The sequence below is a fragment of the Sitophilus oryzae genome, unplaced genomic scaffold (assembly GCF_002938485.1).
Source record: "Sitophilus oryzae breed Bouriz unplaced genomic scaffold, Soryzae_2.0 scaffold_965_pilon_pilon, whole genome shotgun sequence".
NCBI lineage: Eukaryota > Metazoa > Arthropoda > Insecta > Coleoptera > Curculionidae > Sitophilus > Sitophilus oryzae.
In genome coordinates, this window is record NW_022147600.1 from 416430 (window position 1) to 443181 (window position 26752).

At 31.1% G+C, this 26752-nt stretch overlaps 1 protein-coding gene across 3 annotated transcripts in view; it reads right to left on the bottom strand.

Moving 5' to 3' along the window:
- LOC115891076 (irregular chiasm C-roughest protein-like) overlaps positions 1 to 26752 on the bottom strand; it is a 549766-nt gene that overhangs the window by 45180 nt on the left and 477834 nt on the right. For all 3 annotated transcript variants that reach the window (XM_030911476.1, XM_030911478.1, XM_030911475.1), the window contains one exon: positions 19691 to 19869. In XM_030911476.1, the coding sequence (XP_030767336.1) occupies positions 19691 to 19869 (179 nt within the window). The remainder of the gene's footprint in view (positions 1 to 19690; positions 19870 to 26752) is intronic.

Genomic DNA, 26752 nt, shown 5'->3' on the forward strand with positions numbered 1-26752 from the left:
ACTATAAGTTATTTTAGAAAATTTTCAAAAAATTCGAAATTGTTTTGAGTACATAAAAGCATCTTTTTAAAACTGAATTTCTAGCTATTCTCATAGAACGACCGGTCGACTTAATTAAACTTCTCCTGTTCCGCCTCTTCGAATGCCTCTCTCAATTCATAAGTTCTTTTGTAAACCTTGTTGTTAACCATACCGCATAAAAAAAATCTAAAATGGATAGGTCAAGTGGCCGAGGAGACCCATACAATTGGTCCACCTCTTTCTAGCCCTGAGTCTACATAATTATGATATAAATAATTTTTAACATTTCTTTCATTGTTTGTGTGTGTGGGGGGTGGTGTGTCATAATGAAAGTCATGTTGGAACCACTCTATTAATGCGTGAGTATTAATAAATTTAACTTTTCTAACATGTCTTGAAAACCTTTCTCTAAATAACGTCAGTAACGTTCACAGGTCAACGGTCAACGTATCCTCGAAACTGTATGGCCAAGAAAAGTTGACCAATAATCCTACACGCTTTTCTTCATTTGAAAAACTCTTATTTACAATTTTTGTTTATTTTAATTTACAAAGATTGAATGTGACAATTTCGTATTTCTGAGAGCAACGACGATTGAACTTGTTTCCATGGCTAACTAAGTGAAATTAGCCAAGAAAGATAAGAATTGGCTATAACTCAGTAATTTTGTAAAAGAAACATATTATAGCTTATATCGAATATATGAAAAGCTTAAAAAATGGCGCTTGTTATGAAGTCATGGCCAACTATGGTTTCCATTTAAAAAAAACATATGTTTGTGTCATATATCAAAAATGACAGGCTTTAGAAAACACAATCTCATTAGGGATGTGATCATCTACGACTTTTATCTGAAAACTTTTTGTCTAAAATACATTATAATGGAATTATGGACAATCTTTAAAATAGCCAAAATTTGTTTTTTTCGAAATATCTAATAAGCCATGAACTTTTTCAAAAATCTGGAAGGCGCATATTTATGACCCCATAAAACTGCAATTCTTTGCCCATTTAACTGACTCTCTATCTCCAGTAGTTTCCGAGATACCCATAGAGAACATCGTAGGAAACTCAACCTTTATATGCATTTGGATTCATAAAATCATAGTAGATAGAATAACTTTCTTAATCCAATCAAATATAAATATACTCTCCCCACGAGAGAATGCACATGTTTTTTGAAACACCCTGTAGAGTATGGCACTAAGGAAGAAACACAACTGACAATCTGGCTTCCGTTTGAATTCCAAAGCTTCTAGATGCATTTTATAAAATATATTTTCTTTATATTTTAGATTTTCGTTTCAGTGACAAATAACATTTTCAAGAAATGAATAGATGAAAATAATTGGTTTAGTATTTTGTGAAGTAGACTCTAATAGCTAACACCTTTTCAGAACTAATTGTTTTTATAGTTCTACTTTACATATGTAGTCAAAAAGTTAATTAAAGCTAATTCTTGATAAGGGCTTGACCTTCCCAAAATTATCATCGATTGCCAATCCCCAGCCGTCTTTGACTTCGATTTTTATTTCGATCGTATGGTATTACCACTTATTGCAAATTTTTTGGTGGTTACTATTTTAGACCGTCTATATTATTGTTGAATACACATTCACACAAAATAAATGAGAAATGATGAGCAATATAATATGGTTACCATTTTATAGACCATCTTATCAATTATATCTGAAGAGTATATTGCGCTGTACTGTTCGGGTCGCTTTCAGGGGTCGAAGGAAATAGATATTATTATATCTTAGAAATCTGCCTTAGGCTTAGCCTGTGTCTTATCCTGTCGTGTTAAGCCACACCCAAAGTTCCAAACACACGTGCTTTGATTAAGGCTTGATTAAGGTTTGCAGAGCTTCAGCATTTGCCATAAAATAGCGAGCAATTTGCTACAAAACCATATAAATTATATATCACTGTAATCACAAAACTTCAATCTATTTCCGTATGGTGACGGAATTTTAAATTATGTCATTATTTTCGAAAAAAATTAGTCCAAACATAAGGAATATTTTGTTGATGTTTGACCATGAAAATCTTAAAAATAAAAAAGTCGTCTAAAAATGTGTTTTACGGTGTAAAATACGGATATAGTATAATCCTTTATTAATTATTATTAATTTCCTTCTTCATTTGTGTAAAAATACCTAGTCAGTTTTACTTAAAACGTTAAACGCCGAACGCTTATTTTGCTACTTATTTGTACTAGTAAAATGGACTGCGAAATATAATTAATGTAGTTAATGAATAAATGAATAAACATTTTAAATATTTTAATCTAACTCTCGAATCTATTTATAATTTTCATTTTGTCGGTACAAATTGTGTCGAAATTTCTCGTCTGTACCTTTTGAAAAGGTACAGATGACAAGTTGTGTTTTTGTCTCCGAGGGAATAAAGCTCTAACACAATTAGGAGTGTGGTGGCAGAGCGACAAAGCCGCGATCTCTGTAAAGAGCTCCAGTACAAATACAAGTATTATGAGAGAAAAACTTTAATAGGAAATGTCTTTGTGTCGAAATTGGCTTGTCTTATAATACCAAGCGGCGAGAGGAATTTCGTTTTCTTTTGTAATCTCGACGATCATTTTATACGCGGATTTTCATTAAAGCCAAGTGCAATTTTGGAGGACGTCATTAAGTGCCGATCTCCATATTACAATATGTCATTAGAAAAGTTTCAGTCTCGGGTGCTATATAAAGGAATGCGATTGCGGTGGATTGCGCGGGAATTTTACACTCATACATTAAAAATATGCATTTTAAAATGCACAAGAAAATACGTTAAAATAATTAACTTGTTCTATGTTATCTAATTAATTTGTTTTATCAACGATTATGATAATATAATCGTTGACAATAGTAAAAATTAAAGTTTTTTTAAGACGCCACTTTCTTTGGACCCCACGTTGGGCGCCACTTTCTTTGTGACATAAACTTTCCTTTTATTGAAAATTTAAGTCAAAATATTGCGAACGGCTACTCTTATATCGGAGGCGGTGGGAACAAGCTTTTGCTTCTGCACTTGACTAAAAAAATGGTACCCACCTATACCTTACACTGTATAACAAAGGGCGCCACTTATTTCAAAAAGATGCTGATACTTTATAAAGGATAGTATAAACTGAAATAAGAAAATTTGTACCAGTGTATTAATTGAATGGAAACTAAAATTAGTATAGCTATTAAATATTTTGAGAAACTGGATCAACCAATGAAACAATTCAAATACCCAAAAAAATAAGATTTATTACTTGTTAGAAATATTCGGTACCTATTCGGCACAGCAGTTATGTACATTAATATACAAGAATTATATTTAAGAAACTCTATCTTGAAACTTGTTTAAAATCAAATTATGTCTTTTCAAATTATAATATAAAAAGAATACTTTTAGAGACGGTCTTGGTTTTATTCGAATATTAAATATCTAAATTTCAATTGACTTATTACGAAGATTCATGAACCTTTTTGTTTATATATAGTTAAGGGAAAAAGTTTAAAAGCTATATCCAAGATTGCCCTTACAGGTCAAAGATCGTAATGTTATAAAAGGTTAACATAAATAGATGTTAAATCTGAATAATCAATCAATATAACATGTAGTATTCAGTATTCAAACTACATTAACTGACTGTTTGCGTTGATTAATAATAATTGCTCCAAATACTAAAAAACTGAATTTTGTATCGGTATTAGACAGTGTGATAAAAAGTAACACCTTAAAAATGATATTTCATTTTTTAATAAATGCTTATTCATAACCACAGAGACTTTAATTTTGATAACTTATTATTATATTTATTTCTGACTCAAATCCACATTTATTTAGAATAATTTATTAACGAACATACAATTAAGTATGTAATTTATTAGTATATGGGCGGAAATAATGGTGTTATATGTATTTAATTAATGGTATACTCTTTTATAAAGATTTAAATAGTTTTCCTTTTGCATACAAATGGGCTAGTAATATTATCGTTTTGCTAAAAACGATAATATTACTAGCCTGTACATTTTGTACATTTGTTGCTTTAAAAACAATCTAAAATGTCAATATTCCATGGGTATATTGATAAATGAGGTCTAAATTATAAGTAAATGCATTTTCTACGAAAACTTGAAGGGATAGATAAAAATGGTATAATACAGTTTGATAGACAATTAAATTGTGCATCTGATTCTGCTAAAACATACAGGGTGTTCCATTTAAATTAAAGAAGTTATTGGCGTTTAAAACTAGAAATTATTTAAAATAAATTTTTAGACACTCTGTATAAGGTAGTATTATTTTTATTATTGCAACACAATAACTGATCAATAAATAAACTTCAGTAAATGTTTCGTATTAAAAACTTTGATACCCTTGGAGAAATGAAGCCTTAAAATTTTTACTGCAATTTCACAAAATTGAAAATATTTCAAAAACGGTAAGGTTTAAGTATAATAAACCTTAATCAAATTTACCTCTATTTTAATCGTAGAAACTAAAAATGTAATAATATACAGGGTGTTCCATTTAAAAAAATACAACTTTGATATTTTTTACTTATTTGGGACACTCTGTATCTTGTAAAATTATTTTTAAATTGTACCTCTAATAGTCCTTCATCGAACCCAAAACTTGAAATTTGAAAAAATATAATCGTTTAGCTACAATACTCCGTGTCGTATGTGGTGAACAACCCTGTATATCTTTTACAATTTTTTTTCGATTTATTAATGTATTTAAACGTTACAACAGCAAGTGTAACTTTGTATTTGATCAATGATATAGGGTAGTATATTTGTTACAGGAATATTTTTTTTAGTTTTCTAAGACGCATTTTTATAACTTCTACAGTTATTTTTCGATTTATCATAAGTTTTTAAACAAGTTGATTTTTTTATGTAAATCCAAGATTAAAATAAAAAAAATCCGCTGATTTAAATCATTTATTATTATTATATTGATTTTAATCAAGTTGATTTAAATCATTGCACCCTGGCATAGGCATGTCTATTAAAACCGTTAACCGGCTATCAGAACGATTTTTTTGCAGAAATTAATCCGCCATTGGGAAATGAATTCACAATTTGTATTTAAAACTTCCGCATTATAATCATGAAGTCCATTACCTATATAAATTGTATTAAATACTAACACGAGTTGCTCTTTGGGCTAATATGAACTAAAAAAAAGAAACAAATACATCTTTCACCCCGTTGGTTGTGGAAAACTCATTCATTATCATTTTTCAATTTTCTTCGGAACACTTTCGCTGCGTGATTCAATGACTCACGCCATTTGATGTTCCGTTATTTTTTCTTCTCTGGGTAAGGCAATAAAAACGTATATTTAGGGGAGAATGGAACGAATTGTCATGTGAAGAGATCGGCTTTAAATATTTAGTATAATGGATAAAAGAGGAAATGTGGAAATTCTTGTCTTATACTTTTCTGAGAAATGGAAAAAGCGAATGTTTTATTTACTATTCCGGTGTACGTTTAACAGTGATGAAAAATCAATTGTTTATTTAGAATAGATTTGGGAAAATGTATCCCGATGAAATATTCATAAGTCGAGACGACGGATTCTTTATGGCATTGGGACTTTTCACACCACACGACATGGAAAATTGGTCCTGGAATGTCGAAAGGACTAGATAAAATATCAAATATTTTGACATTAAAGTAAGTAAAGTTTGGTTTGGTTGAGTTTTTATTTAAATAGTTACAGTTAGTGTCATTTTCATTAAAAATTCACTGATTCGCTTGAAATATATGGATCCTTTTGTAATTTTGAAAGTACTGGGCGATTTTTTACATAACATAATGCAGAGATAAAATTAATAAAATGTAAACTATCTTGTCATAAGATAACATCTGGTTTTGCTAAAGTTAGGAAACTGTTCAGCAAAATGTATTGTTCGACATAGGATGACAATTTGAAAAGTAGGAATAGGAAATATCTATTAGAATAAAGATACTATCAGAAAGATCTCTAATAAATATTGGAGAACTGGAGGTGGGCCTCAGATGGGGTAATTTTTGACTCGCTCTTTTTTAAGGGACGTTTAGGTTTTGCGCAAAATAATAACTGCAAGCCAAATTTTCCACAAGCGTCGAAAGTACCGCTGTCAGATGGTACTTATTTTCACTCGATTAGAAAAAGATTTGAATATTTATAAAAAGAATAATCTGGATTATATAATAATAAAGACTTTATTATAGACTTTATAATTTAAGAGCCATTAGGTACTTATTAATCTCTGCTTATTAATTTGAATATCGGTTTTCTTTGAACATCATATTTTAACTGCTCTTTGGACGGTATGTAAAATCTTAAAGAAAAATAAGTTTTTTTGAAAATATTGTAATCTTCATATCATCCCATTGCTGCCAAAAGTCACTAACTTACTTTTTATTACTTCCGAGAAAAATGCGTCTAAAGATGAATTGCATTGCATAAAGATGTTATAGTTAGTGACTATTCGGTATTAAAATAAAACATAAATAGCCAGAAATCGTAGTTAATGACTTTTGCAATCGATTATCCGCTTCAAAACATAGTTAGTGATTGAATTTGGTTGTTCGGAAAAATGTTAGTTGGTGACTTTTAGCAGCAATAGGACGATATCGTCTAGCCAATTTTGTTGGACCTTGCCAATTTACTTACTTCAGAATAAACAAGGGACACTATGATGAAGAAATCAAACGTAGACTTCCTAGTCTACGTTTGACTACTAGCTATTGCTATAGCTCGTAACTCAAGAATGAAGATGACTCAAATATGGAAAGAAATGTTAAAATTACTGATTTTTCCTATCGTTACTTATGCATCTAAGACTTAATAACCGTGAAAACTGCAAACAGAAGAAAAATAGATGCATTCAAGATGTGAGTCTACAGAAGAATGCTGAGAATTCCATATACAGAACATGGTATCCACGTCTCAATTCTAAGGTAGTTGTTGAGACTCACCATTAGACACTGTTCTTCTGGGCACTTTCCCAGATGAACAGGTGGACGGGAAAAACTCATTATCCAAGAAAAGGTTAATGGCAAACGACCAAGAGGAAGGTCTCCGACGTCCTGGGTTGATCAAACCAAATAAATTATTGGTCATGGTTTACAAGAAGCTTCTCTAGAGGAACAGGATAGAGAGGGAAGGAGAACATCGATCCGCGCATTTTACAGTTAAAGGACGAACAGACCAGTTAATATCCTAAAATTCTCCAAGACAGTATTGTCAGCTATTTCAATCATTATTAAAACTCAAAGAATTTCGGACTTCCATTGTTTTTATTTATTTTGCTTACATAACGTTACTGGTAGAAATGAATGCGGTCTCTTTAAACTTGCGCTTTTTCCAATGGGTTCTTTGTGGATAATCCTTGCTTCCGACCGTTTTATGTTATGGCGTTTGGACCACACATGATCTGCAATGCTCGACTTCATTTTTTCACCTCTTTAATAAACATGTCGTTCCAAAATGGTATTTTTCCAAAATGTCTTAAGACGGCAATAATCATTCCTCTACATAAAGGAGGAGACAAAGATGAAGCTTCTAACTATCGCCCAATTGCACTCCTTCCAACGCTATCTAAGATCATAGAAAGGTTGGTTAAAAGAAGGCTGGTATCTTTTCTGTTTAAGTACAAAATACTTACTGAATATCAATTTGGATTTCTAAGCAACAAGTCCACAAATGACGCTATGTTTTCCCTCCTTAATAAAGTTTACTCCAGCCTAAACAACCATCATTCTACAGCAACAATTTTCTGTGATTTTTCTAAGGGGTTCGATTGTGTAAATCATAAGATCTTAATTAATAAACTGCAGCACTATGGGTTCAGGGGATCATCTCTCGAATAGTTTAAGTCGTATCTGAGCAACAGAAGTCAACTTGTGAAGGTGGATACCACGTTGTCTTCTAGCAAGCCAATAGAATGTGGAGTACCACAAGGCTCAGTACTAGGCCCTATTTTGTTTCTTCTTTTTATTACCGACATTGCTAACATAAACATCAGTGGCAAAATATGTCTTTTTGCGGACGACACTAGCTTCACTTGGAGCAACAAGGACATCACGGCACTTCATAGGATTGTATCAAATGACTTTATCACCATTAAATCTTGATGCGATTCGAACCTCCTGAGTCTCAACATTTCTAAAACTAAAGCTTTGTCGTATAAAAACTCGTTGCAGACTTTTGTACTTAACAACACCACCATTGACGTCGTCAAATCCGTAAAATTCTTAGGGCTTGTTGTGGACAATTCTCTGAAATGGGACATACATATCGAAGCTTTGTCGAAAAAATTGAGCTCTGCCTGTTTTGCATTAAGGTCTGTTTCTAAGGAGCTTAACTTGTCAGTGGCTAGAACTGTTTATTATGCACTTTTTGAGTCGCACCTCAGGTATGCCCTTCCATTTTGGGGTACGTGTTGTGCGACTCAATTTGACCGCATTTTCAGGCTCCAGAAGAGAGCTGTTCGATATTCACTGGGACTAAACAGCATTGCCGGGACTTTTTTAAAAAAAAATGTTTAAACTCATTGCCGGGACTTTTTTAAAAAATTAAAAATATTTACTCTTCCTTCCTTATTTATATTTGAATCCGCTTGCCTAATACGTAAACATGTATCAGCTTCTCAAGAAAGGCCATCTCACACTTATCCACTTAGGAACGCGAAGCAAGATCTTTATCTACCTACCTCACGCTCAGAGTTAGTTAAAAGTTCAATATTATACAACTCGAAAAAAATGCACAATCACCTGCCATTTGAAATCAAATCCATAACATCATTTTTTTCATTTCGCAAAGCATTGAACTCTTATTTACTAGACAAGGCTTTCTACGCCGTAAATGAATTATATTTTGAAAATCAAATTTGATCTTGTAAACACTGGTCTAATGTTTGCTATTGCTATATTTACTAATGACATCGAAATGAATTTATTTAGAGGTCATTGATATTTTACTATAAACTATAGCTAAATATTTTTCAATATTATTTTTATTTTTTTGTTCTTTGACATTATAAACATATATAAATGTTTATTTTAACAATAAGACTGACAATATTATTTATATAATGTTTTGTATTATCTTTTGTTTGTTTGTTTGTGTACCTTGTTTTTTTACTTTGTTTCTTAGTTTACCTTTGTCTACAAATTGAAAATTTTTTTGACAATAAAGGCATTTATTTATTAGAGTAGTCCCAGACTTAGAAACAGTTTTAATTTTATACTGCTTGGCTATTCTCCTTATTTTATCCGATATTCCTTTCACATATAAAATCGTCAAGAGAGAAAGAGCATTCTCCTCAGGCTGACGCACCAATTACTCAAACTGGATGCAATTGGATATAATATAGTCAATCATTATTGATCACTCCGTACAAACTGTTTTATTCTATGTATTAATTTTAATAGGAGATCTATAATTCTAAAAAATATAAGTATAAAATTAGAAAAAAATGTAATAACCCACATAAAATAAGTCCTTCCTATTCGGAAATAAAAAAAAATTCTACATTGTTAAAGAAGGCCGCGATGTGAAAAGGTCGAAAAGACGAGCATAAAAAGGAACGAAAGATCAACTAAATTAAAAGTTTTGGGGGTCAGCGCCCATTACCGGAGTTATTGTTACGAATTGTCATTGCGGATGTCCTTCTGGTTCCAAAATGGACCGCGGAACAAAAGTCGTGCTCCCAAAGGGGGGAGCGGGCGGAAGAGCAAAAAGCTACCAGCCAGCACTCGCTCCTTGTGTAAAAGGATATAAAAGTTGGACCGTAACAAAAGGGCATAAATCGGAGGATAATAGGTACAACGGTTTAATGGGGTTTGTTTTAGGTGGATAGAATGTCACTTCTGTTTTTTTTCGTTCGAATTAAATTACTTTATTACATTAGTCGGTGGCGTATAAAGAAAATAATAATATGTTTTATTCTAATCGTTATTATCCGCTCTGGAATTGTAAGTAATGTCTACAGTTTTGGGTCTCTTTTATTACAAAAACTTTTTCGATCCAAACGTTATAAACGATAGTGTCTATATACATAGCTAATGTAATATTTTTATCATTAATATCCCTGATTTACATACTCATTCATTTCATATTGCATATTCTTTCATTTGCGCTATTTGTTTCGTTATTGTGCTGTTTGATGCGACATAGTACCATCTAAGATACTTATTTTTTCCCATCGGCAATTTGTGTGGTTCATATTATATTTCGGTTCTGCTCGCTAGGTGACATATCATAGTATTGAACATAAAATGGCTAGTTTAAATTTCTTAGTTCATAGATTACTTAGTTTTCCACTTTCCAACGATAGATATGAAATAGAAAGAGATTACATTAGGAATGTAGCTGAGTGTAATGGATATTCTCCTTCACTAGTTGATAAAATAATTAGAAAACGTAGGTATAGGTTAATGATTTCTGAAAATTCGACTTTTCAAGTGGAGAAAGATACGTCAAAATATTTTTCAATACCGTTTGATAGACAGTTATCCCGTGGTCTAAAAGGAATTTTTAAGAATGTCAATTATAAACTTGTGTATAGTGCTAATAATAAATTACAACAATTATTAGGTAATCCAAAGGATAAAACACCTCTACTGGAAAGGTCGGGTATTTATGAAATTTCTTGTAGAGATTGTAATCAGAAATATGTTGGGCAAACTAGAAGATCAATATTAACTAGATTTAAAGAACATTTAGCTCAGATAAGATATGGTAGACCCGATAAATCTTGGGTTGCCGAACATATTGTTGATAAAGAACATTGTATAGATCTTAATAACTTGAAATGAATTAAACAAGTCTCAAATTACAGGCAATTAGATGCATATGAAAGCATCAGAATTAATAAATGTAAAGATAGTATGAACAGAGATAACGGTCCAATTCCTTCAAGTTCTTTGTTCCTACTATCTTGGTGGCGGAAATCTAACTGTTACGCTCGGTGGGTCCAAATTCGACGCTTTTAAATGGAAACACCCTTTTGTATAAGAGATAGACAATAACTAATATCGGTGTCTGGAGCTTAATTTTTGTCAAAAACATGATGGCGAAAACCGCATACCGATATCTGTTACCGTTTCGGGGTTACGGGGTGTTTTTCAAAAATATGCATTTTTATCAAATCGCTGTAACTTTTTTGCTATGGAAATTTTATTTTATGAAAACATTTCCAAAACACCTTTTTAAGTAGAATTTAATGGTTTAAGTATAATTTTTTTAAAATTAATAATTTAAAAATTATCAACAGAAAATTTGATTTTTTATATAGGACACCCTGTATATTTTTAATTTATTGAAAAGAATTTAAAATTAGCTTTCCAAAAATATAACACACTTGATATTTTGCTCAATTTCTCTTCGAGATATAGAGTATATAAAAATTCGCCCTCTTTAAATAAGTAGGCTTTGAACGGCACCAGCTGTAATGCAAAAAAAATCTAGCTGTGAACATCAATTAAAACGAAAATAATATTTGCTATGAGAGATGCAGAATTTTATAACAATTTAAAATATATTTAACCAACATCAACACATTTAAACTATATCTAATAACAATAAAAATAAATAGCAAACCAAGACATGAGATTTTGCTACAGGTGTTCGACATATCAACCGTCTTCTGTTATGGACAGACGGGTCAGTTTTTGAACATTTCTCGCACAATTTATTAACTCAGTGGGGGTGAAAGATACCCTCTCATAACTGCTAAGTATTTCTAATTCTTGTCTAGATTATATGGAAGAATAAGGAACCTTTATTCTTCCGCAAATATATCCATAGGATTAGATCCATGGGCACTAAGTTAGGCGGCCTCGACGGCCAATAGCTGGGACCTTGGTTAGCTATTCAATTATTCTTGAAATTGGCTTCAAAAAATTGCTGGTAACTTCAGCGTTCAGAGGCGGTGCGTCGTCTTGCTGGAAATATAATGTTTTCGAGTTCCATTAAGGGCATATCATCAATAAGGGGTCCAAAGCCTATTAGTTACAAGTGGCGAATTTTTAAAAATTCTGTATTTCAAAGGGGATTATAACAAAATATCAAGTGTGCTATATTTTTGGAAAAGTAATTTTAAATTCTTTTCAGTTAATTAAAAATATAGAGGGTGTCCCAAATAAAAAATCATTTTTTCTGTTGATAACTCTTAAATTATTAATTTTAAAAAAATTATACTTATACCATTAAATTCTACGTAAAAAGGTGCTTTGGGAATGTGTTCATAGAAATACAAAATTTTTCATAGCAAAAAAGTTACAGCGATTTGTTAAAAATGCACATTTTTTAAAAACACCCCGTAACTCCGAAACGGTAACAGATATCGATGTGCGGTTTTAACCATCATGTTTTTGATGAAAATTAAGCTCCAGACACCGATATTAGTTTTCGTCTATCTCCTATAGAAAAGGGTGTTTCCATTTAAAAGCGACGAATTTGACCCACCCTGTACATCATTTGTAAATATAATAAAAAACAAAGGTCCCAAAATAGAGCCTTGAGGAACGCCCTATTGTTGATAAGATTTAAATGCCTATTAAGCTTGCCATGCCTTGTTAATAGACCTACTAGAGTTTGAAGAATTTTCAAACTTAAAATTTTAAAAAAAGAAATAACTTTGTTAATATTGTTGTTGGTCAAAATTAGTTTGAACGTTTCCTGCAATACAAAACGAAATATGTGCATGAATGTTGTTCTAAATCAGCACTTGTGTATGTTTAAAAAGTATTGCGGTCAAGAAAGTTTTGAAAGTTGGTTAAAGACCGTTAAAATACGACAAAAAAATGATGGTAAAATTTTATGATTCATTGAAATGATAGAAAATATTTTCAAATGAAATACGTAATAGTGTTTTAATTTGTTTCTAATTAAAATTAGAAAAAAGTTTGTGTGTAATACGTTGGGAAACATCTCTTTGTGTAACTTATGTCCAAAGATTTTACGATACACAAAATACTCCTAACTTGTTGCCTAAATAACTATTTAGTGCAGTACAAAAAAATGTAAGCAGCTTACATTAATTTCTCTATATTCTCCCCAATTTAACTAGTGTTAAAAAATAATAGCTAAACATTAATTTAATGCTCCTTTTATTCACAATTATGACATGTTTAACAGATTTAACACAATATTATAAAATATAATAAAAAATAGATATACATTCGTAATATGATTTATACGAAAAATATATAAATTACGTAATTCGCTAGAGGGTACTTTTAAATTATTATAACTGATAATTATTTATTTTTTATGGGTCTAATTTGACCTATTACTGATATTGTATGAAATTGAATAATATGTTAAAATTATTTTTGTATAATTACATAATATATAAAATATGACGTGTAGTAGAGATTATATTAATAGCAAAAAGGTATTTAAATATCCCTACCATTATTAGTACATAATTATAGTCCCTATTATGAACTATTATTTTATTAATATTGTTTATGTAATTTCTTGTACATTTACAAAAAAAATGTTTATTATGTGTTTTTGTAATAACTGAATTGGTGATTAGTCTGTTTTGTAAAGTATTTACTGACATCTTGTATTCAATATTTTTGTCACTAACATTCAAGAAATATATAAAATAAGGAAATAAAGATACATTTTTATAAATTAAATATTTACTCTCTGACGATTCCCCCGTTTACCAATGTAGAAGAATTTTTCATTTTAAATTGAATTTCGATTAAAATTTTAATATTTTGTAATTTAATTAAATATACTTAGGTATAAGATTTTTATCATTAAATTACTTGCTTCGAATTTAATTTCCGCAAGAAAATATTGTGGTAACGATTATTAAGTATTACGTATTAAGGGAGGCGTTATTTTGGCACTGGGAAAACGTTATATTCTCAATTGAGATACTCATTATATAACTTAAAATATACCTACTCTTCTCTTTCTGTTAAATATTACAATTATAGTATATACTTCAATTTATTGTTTAATATTTAATATATGTTACTAGCGTGTACCAGCGACTTCGTTCGCGTCGAATTAATCATTTGTAATGGTGATGACAAAGCAAAGCAAGAATTTCCATTAACATATACAAACTGGATAAAATTTTCTCACATTTATGTCAGCATGAGAAAAAACAATATGGCGATATTATTATATAACTTGGTAATATTTGAGGGATAGTTTTATCTCGTTGGAATTTGACTTTCGAAAAATCCGTTTGCCAAAAATAAGCTTTTTACGTCAAGCAGTTTAAGTAGAATCGTGGTTAAGAAATTACTCAACTTTTTGGAACACCCTGTATGATTTTTAAAAAAAATTCAAAATATGTAAAAAACCCAAATAAATTATGCTTGTCCAAGCGTTTTTCCGAAAGACTAACCGTTTTTTAAATAACAAATGTTATAATATTTGAGGGGCGTTTTCACCCTCTTGGAATTTGAGATTCGAGAAACCCCTCCTTATCGAACCTCTACACTCCACAGTCAATCCGTTTGCCAAAAATCAGCTTTAAACGTCAAGCAGTTTAAGCAGAATCGTGATTACTCAATGGTCATATTTTATGAAACACCCTGTATAAATTTATAAAAAATCTTGAAATATGTAAAACAACAAAATAAAATATACTACGTGTTTAAGAGTTTTTCCGAAAAACCGGTTTTTAAATAAAAAATATTTTAATATTTGAGGGATAGTTTCACCCCCTTAGAATTCGAGTTTCGAAAAATCCCTTCTTATCGACCCTCTACACCCTAAAGTCAATCTGTTTTCCAAAAATCAGCTTTTTACGTTAAGCGCTTTAAGCAGGATCGTGATTAATCAATGACCGGATTTTTCGAAACACCCTGTATAAATTTTTAAAAAATCTTAAAATATGTAAAAAAAACAAAATAAAATATACGTGTTTAAGCGTTCTTTCGGAAACTTGACCGTTTTTTAAATAAAAAATATTGTAATATTTGAGGGGTGGTTTCACCCTCTTGGAAATGGAATTTCGAAAAATCCCTTCTTATCGAACCTCTACATCCTAGAATCAAACTGTATGCCAAAATTGAGCTTCTTACGTTGAGTGGTTTGAGCAGGATCGTGAGTAATGAGTATGTCAGTCACTTCAGGATTTTATATATTAGTATAGATTATCGGAAACTATTATGATTACAGTTGTTCTCTTGATTCACTTATTTTGAATAATACGGGCCCCAAATGGCCGAAATATCAGTTTTTTGCAAATATCTGCCAAAATATGCAATTTAGAGAATTTTCCTTGAAATTAGAAATGAAGCTTTCAAGATATTCCGCCTCGAATATCCCTAAATTTTCTCACCACGATATATTTCATAACGGTATCATTGATTGTTAGGACAAATTGTTTAATAACTCGTCTAAAATTTAATATTTTTTGATGATTCAAAGTTCATATTAAAAGCTCATTTTAGATCTTTACAAATAAGCTATTATTAGTGAAAACACGAATGAGTTTGTAAAAATCTGAAAATTTTTGTGCTAAGGAACGGTTTGCTCGGTTTTTTTATTATCATAAAATATGACAAAATTCAAACAAGTTTTAAAATGTGGCAGCTGTTGATTCTAACCTTTAAATCAACAAGAATAATAATAGAAGCGATATTCTCTAAAAGAAAAATAAAAGAGGCTTTTTTAATACAATCTAATAAAAATAAATGTATTGCTCATGCATCTGTAGATGTTAGTAATGTATGGCAATCGCTTTTTTTTATTTTAAAGAGCATAACATAAATAAACATAACATACGTAAAAATTAAAAATAATCAAACAAAACAAACAAACAAACAAACGCTTTATTGTACAAAAAGCCAAAACAGCTTCATCGACAAAGCAAAACAAAAAAGCACAAAAACAAATATACAAATAAACAAATAAAAATGTCATACAATACAAATCAATTCAAAAAAAAAAATTACGTCATAAAATTACAAATAAAACATATATGGACATTGCAGAACACAGGCGTATCTAGAAAATTTTACAAAAGGAAAACTGTAAATGGATAAACTAATGTTATATATTATAAAATCAAGAGTTATAAAATATTAAATACTAAATATTAGACTTTTAACCAGTGTGTGAGATGATCAAAATTGAAAAATTCAAAATTGTTCATGATTAAACATCAACAAAAAAGTTGTTTACCGCATATAGGGCTCTCTCCAGTAAGTATGATTTCAGAGCTTTGCGAAATGCGGGAAAGAATGAAAGTGACTTGATATTCGAAGGCAAAAGATTGTACATTTTCTTGGCATTGTACAGTATTGAGCCCTTAACTAGTTCTGAGCTCGGGGTTGGCAGATAAATATCGTGCTCCGCATTCCTAAGTGGATAGTTGTGAGAAGGCCTCTCCGGAATAGAGAATATGTGCTTGCGGATTAAGCAAACGGATTCAAAAATGAATAAGGAAGGAAGAGTCAGTATTTTGAAATTTTTAAAGAAATTCTGGCAGTGAGTTCTACTGTTTAGTCCCAACAAGTATCGAACTGCTCTCTTTTGAAGTTTGAAAATACGATGAAATTTTGTCGCGCAGCAAGTACCGCAGAATGGGAGGGCATAACGAAGATGCGACTCAAAAAGGGCATAATAGACCATTCTAGAGGTTGATGAGTTAAGTTCCTTAGAAACTGATCTTAGCGCAAAACAGGCAGAGCTTAGTTTCTTTGATAAGGCTTCGATGTGCAAGTCCCATTTTAACGAGTTATCTACAACAAGTCCTAAGAATCTCACAGAGTCCACGACGTCAATAGTGGTGTTTGTTATTAAGTACAAAAGGTTGTATAGTACTTTTGTATGACAAAACTTTAGTTTTTGAAAGGTTGAGGCATAAGAGATTAGAATCGCACCAAGATTTAATGGTGCGTAAGTCACTGGATATAGTACTATATAGTGCCGTAACATCTTGGCCGCTCCAAGTGAAACTAGTGTCGTCCGCAAAGAGGCAGATTTTACCGCTAGAGTCTAGACTTGCAATGTCGTTGATAAACACCAGAAATAAAATAGGGCCAAGTACTGAACCGTGAGGGATACCATATTCTATAGACTTACAAGAAGACAGACGTATCAATCCTCACAAGCTGCCTTCTGTTGTAATCATACAGAAAGTTTGGGCTTTTTGGTTTTACCTTATTAAGTAATTGTTATCAGGTAGTAATTGTTAATTTTGAAGTTTAACTTGATATAATATCATTTTAACAGAACGTCAACGGTTTTTGTAGACGTATTTGTTTTAAAAAACTAAAGGGTTCTCGAATAGTTGAATTTAAGTATTTTAAATAGTTTTTTTCTATATTCCTTGTATTTTTTTGCTTTCGACGACGGAAAGTGATAAACTTTCCGAAACGTTAAGCATTTTTTTGTTCGTTACGCAAATTTGTATATTTTTAAACCTAACTTCTGACAAGTAGTTTCCGTTTGGGATTAACGCAGAAGTGTTTACAGAAAATAACTATTTTATTTTGTAGATTTTCTTGCAGTGGCGAAAAAACCATATAGGATTTTTTGGAGAGCTTTTAAATCAACTTTGAATCATCAAAGAATATTAAATTTTAGTCGAATTATTAAACAATTTGTCCTATCAGTCAGTGATATGCTTATGAAGTCTATTTTCGGAGTGTTAAGATTCTCAGTAAGTTTTTTTTCGTTAAGAAAATTCAGGAATCTTCTAGGCGGAATATCTCGAAAATTACTAATACTACGTTAAAAATGATAAAAACCATTTTTTGTAGATAATTACCTAAGCTTGCAACCTTTTTTATTTAAAGAAAAAAATTGTAAATTGCATATTTTGGCCGATATTTGCAAAAAACGATTTTTGGACATTTGAGGCCACTTTTTTCGGAAACAGCTGGTAAGGTGTAGTGTACGGTGTGTGTAATTTTTTCATCTAAAACTACTCTCCAAAACGTACACAATCCGCCTAAAAGTCAAGGTCTTTTGTCCCCTTAATTACTATTATTTTATATTCTGTGTGACTAAAACTTGATTTTCATGCATCCGTTATACCAGAGTACCTAAACCGACGAGTAGCGACAGTCCCGTTTTCAATTTTCTTTGCGGCTGCGCGAAATAAGTAGGTTATCTGTCATACGAAGAAGCGAAGTTGTTGCCATTTATCAAATATCTCTATATATTTTATTTCAAGTATACCTCAGGCAACGAATCTTTTTTTTTAATTATTTATTAGCAGTAAGATATTTTATACATTCAAATTTAGAAATAAGGATAAAACAAAATAAAAAAGATATGTATAAAACTTTATAATTAATTCCACTTCAAATTGTGAGCAGTGTATACCATGTGTTTATAGGACCACTTCATAAGTTGAGCAGTTAAATACGTAGTCTATCTGTCAAACACGTCAAAAGAGAGAGAAAGAAAATTTGGTCCCACCACATCAAAAGAGCCGACGGTTTCTGTCGCTACTCGGCGATCTACGTACTCTGGTTATACGTTGATACGATGGTCCGACGGTGCTCTGATTGGTCATAGCGTTTTCGCGCCAATTTTCATCCGTAAATACTTTACTTCAGCCCTTCAACGGACCCGTTCATACGATAATGGACGTTTTGACACTTTTTTGACAAATTTAATCTAACAATAATAAAAATATAAGTAAAATAGCAAAATTGTTATGGAAACGAAAATATAAAATAACACCAACGTATATCCGATAAACGGAGGCATGAAAATGAAATAAATTTAAAAACGGCGTTATTTTGTAACCAATCAAGGTCTTTAAATTCTACCAATAAAATTAAAATCGTATCAACGTATCGTCGGACAACGGATGCATGAAAATCAAGCTTAAAGCCAGAGTCTCATGCATCCGAAATCCGATGATACGACGATCCGACGGTGCTCTTATTGGTTGAAATATTTTGACACCAATTTTTATCCGATAATTTTAACTAATCGTCCGACGTCGTATAAAGTTAAATTTTGTTTAACTTTTGTACGATATCGTGTGTTTTTTAACCTCACTTTTTTTGAAAACATTTGTTTTTAAAAACAAGTTTAGTGGGAAGTGGGCAATTTGGGGATATTTGGCGAGGAAGTTATTTTTAGTTTTAAGTGTTTCTCCAATAAAACATGACATGAATCTCTATTCAGTGCAGCAGAAAAATGTCAAGTGTCAAATTTCGGAACGAACTTTCGGATGTATGTGACAGGCCTTGTTTATTTCACAGGATAACTTCAAATTTCGGATGTCGTACCATCGGATTTCGGATGGATGAGACTCCGGCTTAAATCGTATATCCGATGAACGGAGGCAAGAAAATGCAATAAATTTAACAAATGCGTAATTTTCTAACCAAAGAAAGTCTTTAAATTCAACCAATAAAATTAATATCGTATCATCGTATCGTCGGATAACGGATGCATGAAAATCAAGCTTAATTCTAAATGAAACTGTTTTCTTTATCCAAATTCACAATCCAAACCAAATGAAACTGTTTTCTTTATTATAAAAAAATGAAAGAATTTCCCTTTCATGTGAGATTGTAACCAAACCAAAATTTTTGTTGCTTATATTTCTGTAGGTGTTAGTAGTTTTTATTTACTTTCCTACACACTACTACGTAAGATTCGTACAAAAGGAGTTTTCTTTGACAAATCAAATACGCAAATGGATTTCACTTACTTCGAGTTTCAATTTGGCGCTCCTGTGTGTTCGTTCGGCGGTATTTTGCGCTTGACAGGTGAAGGTGGTGTTGTGGTGGAGTTTCCTAGGCGTCAACTTCAGGATTGATTTCGCGGTGTATCTCCTGTGATCGGGCAATTCTTCAACGATATAGTCGCTCGCATCCGTTAGAACGTTTCCTGCAATACAAAGCGAAATATTTTAGATATTTTTCTATATCAGCACTTATTATTTTAAGGTAACAAAACGGCTATATACAAAATTGGTGTATGATCAAAACGTATTGTGGTCGAGGGAGTTTTGAATGTAGGTCAAAGACCTCTGTAAAACAAAAAAAATTAGGCAAACCAAACACAAAATGGAAAATAATAGGTCAAATGGGTATTTCGCCACTGTAAGAAAATCTACAAAAAATAACTATATTTTACAACCTAACCTAACCTAACACTGCTGCAATAATCCACTCATAGATAAAAGACTTATACTATTAAATAGATAGGCAACTTATAATACATTTCAATTTTATTATACAAGGGCGCCTCTGGTAGACGGAGGAAGAAATACTATTGGAAGAGAGGGGTGCGGGGAAGGGGGGTTGTTTTAGTTAATTTAAAATAAATTTAGACATACATGTAAGAACATTTTGTGTGCTTTTAATTAGGTCGAACATATTATAAACGATAAATCAACTGAATTAAAAGCATACAAAGTGTTCTTATATGTCGGATATTAATTAAAAAATATATTAAAAATACTAGAAATAGCATATATTAAGTTGTTACAGTTATAATTTAATCTTTGGCGGTTTTCAGCAAATAGCAGGCAGTTTTACATAATTTTCCTCCCTTTGAAGTGAATTGGAAACGGCTAGGTATATAATTTTGGTGTAGGCAAGATTCCCAGTTTGTTTCCGTTTGGGACCTGAAATAATAAAAACAAATTAAATCAGATGTAATCATCTGCTGATCATGCTAATATAAAACGCGCGTCCTTAATTCCTTACATGCACCGTAAAAAAATTTAAATAACTGCTCTGCAAGTAGCATTTATTAGCAGTACTAATTTAAAAAATCTATAACTGTAAGTAGATATGTTTAATTTACTTACCATTGTATCCTTCGGAAACCAGGAGTACAACAATTAAACTCCATGATAAAAAATAATTAAAAGTTATTACAAAACACAAATTGTCCCACCATTTTTAAAAAACATTGTCTAAAACAGAATACTGGCAAAAAATCTGAAGGAATTTAATTTTACAATAATTCGACAAATCAAAACGAAATCAAACAGTAAAATCACAACAAAAGCGTCTCTGAGTGACAGTTAAAAATCAAATTTTATTATTGTCAGATATTGACATTTGCATTGTTAATATTGACAGTTTTAATATTTTGCGCCTCTGCATCTTGGAGGAAAAACTTAATGTTAATGAACTGTCATTTCCATTTAAGTTTCCCAGCCATGAATCCATTGAATAATTTTCTTCTTTCAGTGGCTACAGAGTGGTCTGGTAGGTTTAACCATAACCAACATGACATACAGGCCAGAACATCGATTTGTGACGTCACCGCACTAGTCCGACTTTTGTATTGTGCCATATGGTACTGCATATAGTTTTTGCATAAATAATAGTATTTATTGATAGTTTTGCCAGATATAAATATGAAAAGTATTATACAGAAAGGTATTAAAAAATAACATTAACTTTTTATCGCGTTAAAGTGATTGAATATTATTAAAATTTAGATCTAAAGCACGAATATTAATATGAAATAAACTACAGCATAAGATGAACAAAATAAAATCTAGATAATAAAAAGTGTGTCCTAAAATTGCGTTAGCGAGTATTAGCAACTAGTAATAATATACTAGATAAAAAGTTTCCAAATATTAAAAAATTTGAAAACTATACGTTTATCGACAAGTTAAGAAAATGTATTGTATATGATAACGGCAGAATACATTTTAAAGTTTAATTAAAAATAATTGTAAAAATTTGCCTAACATATTTAAAAAATGTGGATATCAGATAGAATTAACTATTAACATTAGGTAATTTGTAGTTCGATGTTCATCAAGTAACCAACTCCATAAATCGTAAATAAAAAGATAAAGATATCATTTTTTTTATATAAAATACTGAAATAAAGTACAAATTCATTTAATTTCTTTAAAATATATTGCCATTTCATAATAATAATATATGTTTCATAATAATAATAATACTTTTCAATATTTATTTCATCCTGAATTTCCAAATCTTGTTTTCTTTCATCGGGACGTTTTCTCTTTATGGGAACGTGCACAGAGGGTCCATAATAGGGTTGATTTGGAAAAATTGTAGGCACAGCATGTTCTGTAGGTTTTGGATGTAGACAGATCCTGAGTACTTATTATAATTGCTGCTACAAGGCACAGGCACAGAACAATGTCGCGGAATTTTTTATTTCACAAAGTAAAAATAAAGAAACGAAAACTGTTTTACATAAAAATACACGTCACTTACGTTGATTTAACACTATACACTAACACTAACGCTATTAATTATGTTTTTATATAAATTCCCCAACTTTTTCCTAGCCCGCACACACCCGCCGGCATCGCCGGTGTTACTATAATTTTTACCGAAAGTATGTTTTTTTTCGCGGGTACGATGTTATGAATCGGATCTAGATAGTTCACCATTCACTCAAAATTATTTAGAATAATTTTATTAGCATAGAAATGCGTAAAAACACAGATTTGTTGCGAAACTAATGAAAGCAATTGGTTTGTTTACGACTACTAATTCTGGACCACTTCGGTAGAACTGCCAAAACAGTCAGGCCTTGAATATGACGTTAGCCACGGTTTAACTAAAATGATTTTGTATCTCTCTATACTTTTATGAATTTAAATGAGATAATGTTCATTCAGAACCTCGTAATTAGTGGAATAAATTAGTGGTTTCAATTAGTGTAGAGGTTTCTTCCTTTAATTTCGATGAACGTCAAAATTAGTGGTAGTCTTTTTCAATTAGTAGAAAAAGTTAACAAACTTTTGACTTTTCCAGTAATTAAACTTCAAAATTTACGAAGAATGTCATTTTAGCCTTTGATCATCATCCGTCAAGAGAAATTGTGGTTAAAAATCAAAAGTTAATTGTTTTATAAGCTAATAATATTTTTTTTTTGAAAGCATTTGTACACCCTTGGTTAGGTGGTACACCCGTGGTTAGGCCTAACCAACCAAACCAATTCCGATTAATGTTTCCTTAAATATAAATAAAATGGCTGTTGGTGCAACGATTTCTTTATCACCTCGTATAAAATAGAACTTTTTTGTAATTTCTGACAATTACAAAAAAGAGATTTGAAAAGAGGAAACTTAAATTCAATTAGCAAAGCAAATAAACAACCTTCTTTAGCTTGGCAAAGACGAACGTACAAAGAGAAAACTAAAGTTTGTGTAAAATACGATTTGAATGAATTCAAGTATCCGCTTGGCGTTACATCGATGTGCATCCGCTGAAAATGTTCGAGCATGAAAACCTTTTCGAAATTATCAGCAACGCAAGACCAAACGACCAAAAGAAATTACGCTAACGACGTTTTCGTCGAATTAACAAAGAAAACAACATAAATAAAAAATTAAAGTCTTTCATCTCTCGCTCGAGAAAGACGAATTCCAACAAGTGTTTACTTGGATTTCGCTCGTCAAACGTTACATTCGTCTCGGAAATAAAATATTTAATTTGGAAAGTTCCGCGCGCCGATGCTCGCCGTCTACTTTATATTGTTAAATATTTCCGTTTGAAATTTCCCTGCCAAAGATAAATTAACCGTAGACAATCCCTTAATTTGCGTCGAACATTGGGCCTTCTAAAGAATTTAATAGGTTTACGACATTGAAGGGACTTTGAAGTGCGAGTACAGCTTGGGATTATTGGCCTATCCAATTTGAAAACATAATTTCTGACTCGCTTTGTTGTTCTAGAATCACGATGTTTTTTAGAAATAAGATTAAAAAATTCTTATTCTGCTCACATTCTGCATCGCAAAATTATTAGAAATTCGTGATTAAAGATATACAGGGTATTCCTTAACGACATTAGTCTCCGTTGGATAAACGCAATAGTTACTACAAAAAATAACTGTTTCATTCCTACACTGTCGAAATACTGATAGGACTTTTTTGAAGAGATGAATCCGCCACAGAGGTATAGACTTTTTTTAAAATAATAAAGTTTTTATAAAATTTTAGCATTTCAAAAACGAATTCCGATAAATGTTTCCTAAATATACATAATATGGAGGTTTTGTAACGATTTCCTTATCACCTCGTATAAAATAGAACTGCTTTGTAATTTTTGACAATTACAAAAAAGAGATTTGAGAAGAGGAAACTTAAATTCAATTAGCAAAGCAAATAAACAACCTTCTTTAGCTTGGCAAAGACGAATGTACAAACAGAAAACTAAAGTTTGTGTAAAATACGATTTGAATGAATTCAAGTATTCGCTTGGCGTTACATCGATGTGCATCCGCTGAAAATGTTCGAGCATGAAAACCTTTTCGAAATTATCAGCAACGCAAGACCAAACGACCAAAAGAAATTACGCTAACGACGTTTTCCTCGAATTAACAAAGAAAACAACATAAATAAAAAATTAAAGTCTTTCATCTCTCGCTGGAGAAAGACGAATTCCAACAAGTCTTTACTTGTTATTTCGCTCGTCAAACGTTACATTCGTCTCGGAAATAAAATATTCTGATTTGTTTCTCCTTTTTTTTCGATTTATTACAGTTTTCTCAAGTGTCTGTAGCAACTTGAATGACATTTTGAGTGTGAAAGATACTTTAACCCTCAACGGCTACACTGAATAATTTTCTTTTAGTGGCTACAGAGTGATCTGGTAGGTATAATTAAATTGTTTTGTTTCTCTCTATACTTTTATGATACTTTTTTCCGATGCGCAGTAGTGAACGCAACGTGTATCGCCAGCCATAGCATGCTGTTCCCGAGAGCATAGTAAAAGATATATCAAAAAGCCAGCTTTCTTAAAATACTTTCTCAAAAACGCTAGCAAGCTTTTAAAGTATTATTTATTATTAAATGTTATTAACATTTATAACAGTGATGATCAGTGCTACCTACAAGAAATTCCAAAATAAATAATGGTATATAAGATAATTACAAAAGACCAACTGTAACTGTAAACAAGTTTATTTTGCTAGTGTAATATAAACAATTTTTAATCAATGAATTAACTGGTATTTCAAAGGTGATTTGCATACATTGTGAACCGCCATTAAACGTAATAAATAATCCACTCGCTTTCTAATTGAAAAGCCTATAATGAGGCCTGTTTATTTATTTATTTGGAAGTGTTAATGCATTACAACCTCTAAATCAACTTAATTTGATATTTACCGCATGAGGTGCGAGCCGGCCATTTAGTTTAGCCAAAATTGGCTCCAGTTGCAAAGCGCCAAAACGACTCTGGTTAATATAAATCTAGAAACATCATTGTTTCATTTAATTCCACACTTTCATTGTGCTCTGCGCTAATTTACAATAGTTAGCAGAATTATAAATACTGGAACATGTATTTATTTTATCTACTTGTATTTACAAATGGGACGTAATAACGCAGTGTTTAGTAGATAAAGAACGACTAATTTTCTACCAGTTGTGGTTAGACGGCAAATGTGTCTGACCATTAACCCGGTGGCGATTTTACTAAATATATACTATTACAGCACAAGACACGCCCCCAAATACGTCATTGGAAAATATAATCTATCTCAGCACATTCCTCCAAAATCTAAACGTTTGCAGCACAACAATACGTCGTTGGAAAATTTAATTTTATGTTCATTTCACGTGTGTCAGGCTGTGTGGAGATGGTTGTGGGATGCAAAAAATCACACAGATATTAAAGAAAGAAAAAAACTTATGATGGAATTCCGTTATATACTTTATGCACAAAAGTGAAGAAGAAGCAGAGGAATTATTTGGTACCTTATGTGAAAAATGCAAATACCCAAATTTTATCCACTATCTTAAAAATTTGTGGGAAAGAAGGAACGAGTGGTGTCACTTTTATAGAAAATCATTGTGTACTAAAGGACACAACACAAACAACTTTGTTGAAGCATCTACCAGAGTTGTATGCAAAGATACTTTTATTACTTTACGATAAAATTTGTTCTTTCCGGGTAGGTAATTTAAGAAATATGCAAATTATTATATATATATATATATATATATATATATATATATATATATATATATATATATATATATATATATATATATATATATATATATATATATATATATATATATATATATATATATATATTAAAAAAATTAACTTATTATATTTATTTAGTATACATTTTTCATATGGAGTTTCCATAATAGTTATTAATAATAATTACCCTATTGAGAATTCCATATTACAAAGAATTAAGGTAGAATAATATATCTAATATTTTAATATTAATGTATATTTAATTCTAAATACTACTAAATATTGATCAATTATTAAAGACGCCTAAAACTGTTAATCAATAAAACTAGTACTGTATTTTTTATTTTTCTACTTGCTATATTAAAATTCCTTAGTATTTTTAGTTGATCCCTCGTATACGGCCAGCGTTCTGACTGATAAAATAGCACTTCCGCTGCACCCGGTAAACGTTCAAATTTTTTGTCACCTCGAAGGGTCACGGGCCGCCTTTGAAGTGAAAATAACAATAGAATTCCTTAAAGTGGGCCAACTGATATATTTATATTCTTTAAACTGTGGTAGTATTTTCTTTGTAGTACAGGAGTATCGTATAATGCGAAAAAAAGAGCCAACTAAACGACTTGCTGGAGAAATTAAAGATTGGATTGCATTGACAAGCAAGAAGGGTACGTAACATTCAATTTTTTGCTGTTCAAAAATTTAATATTTCAGATATAAAAAAATATACATACCAAGAACAAAAAATCGCTACCTATCAAGAACAAATAAAAAAATCAAACCATGTACAAAATAAAAAAATTGTAAATGAACTTAAGGAGAAA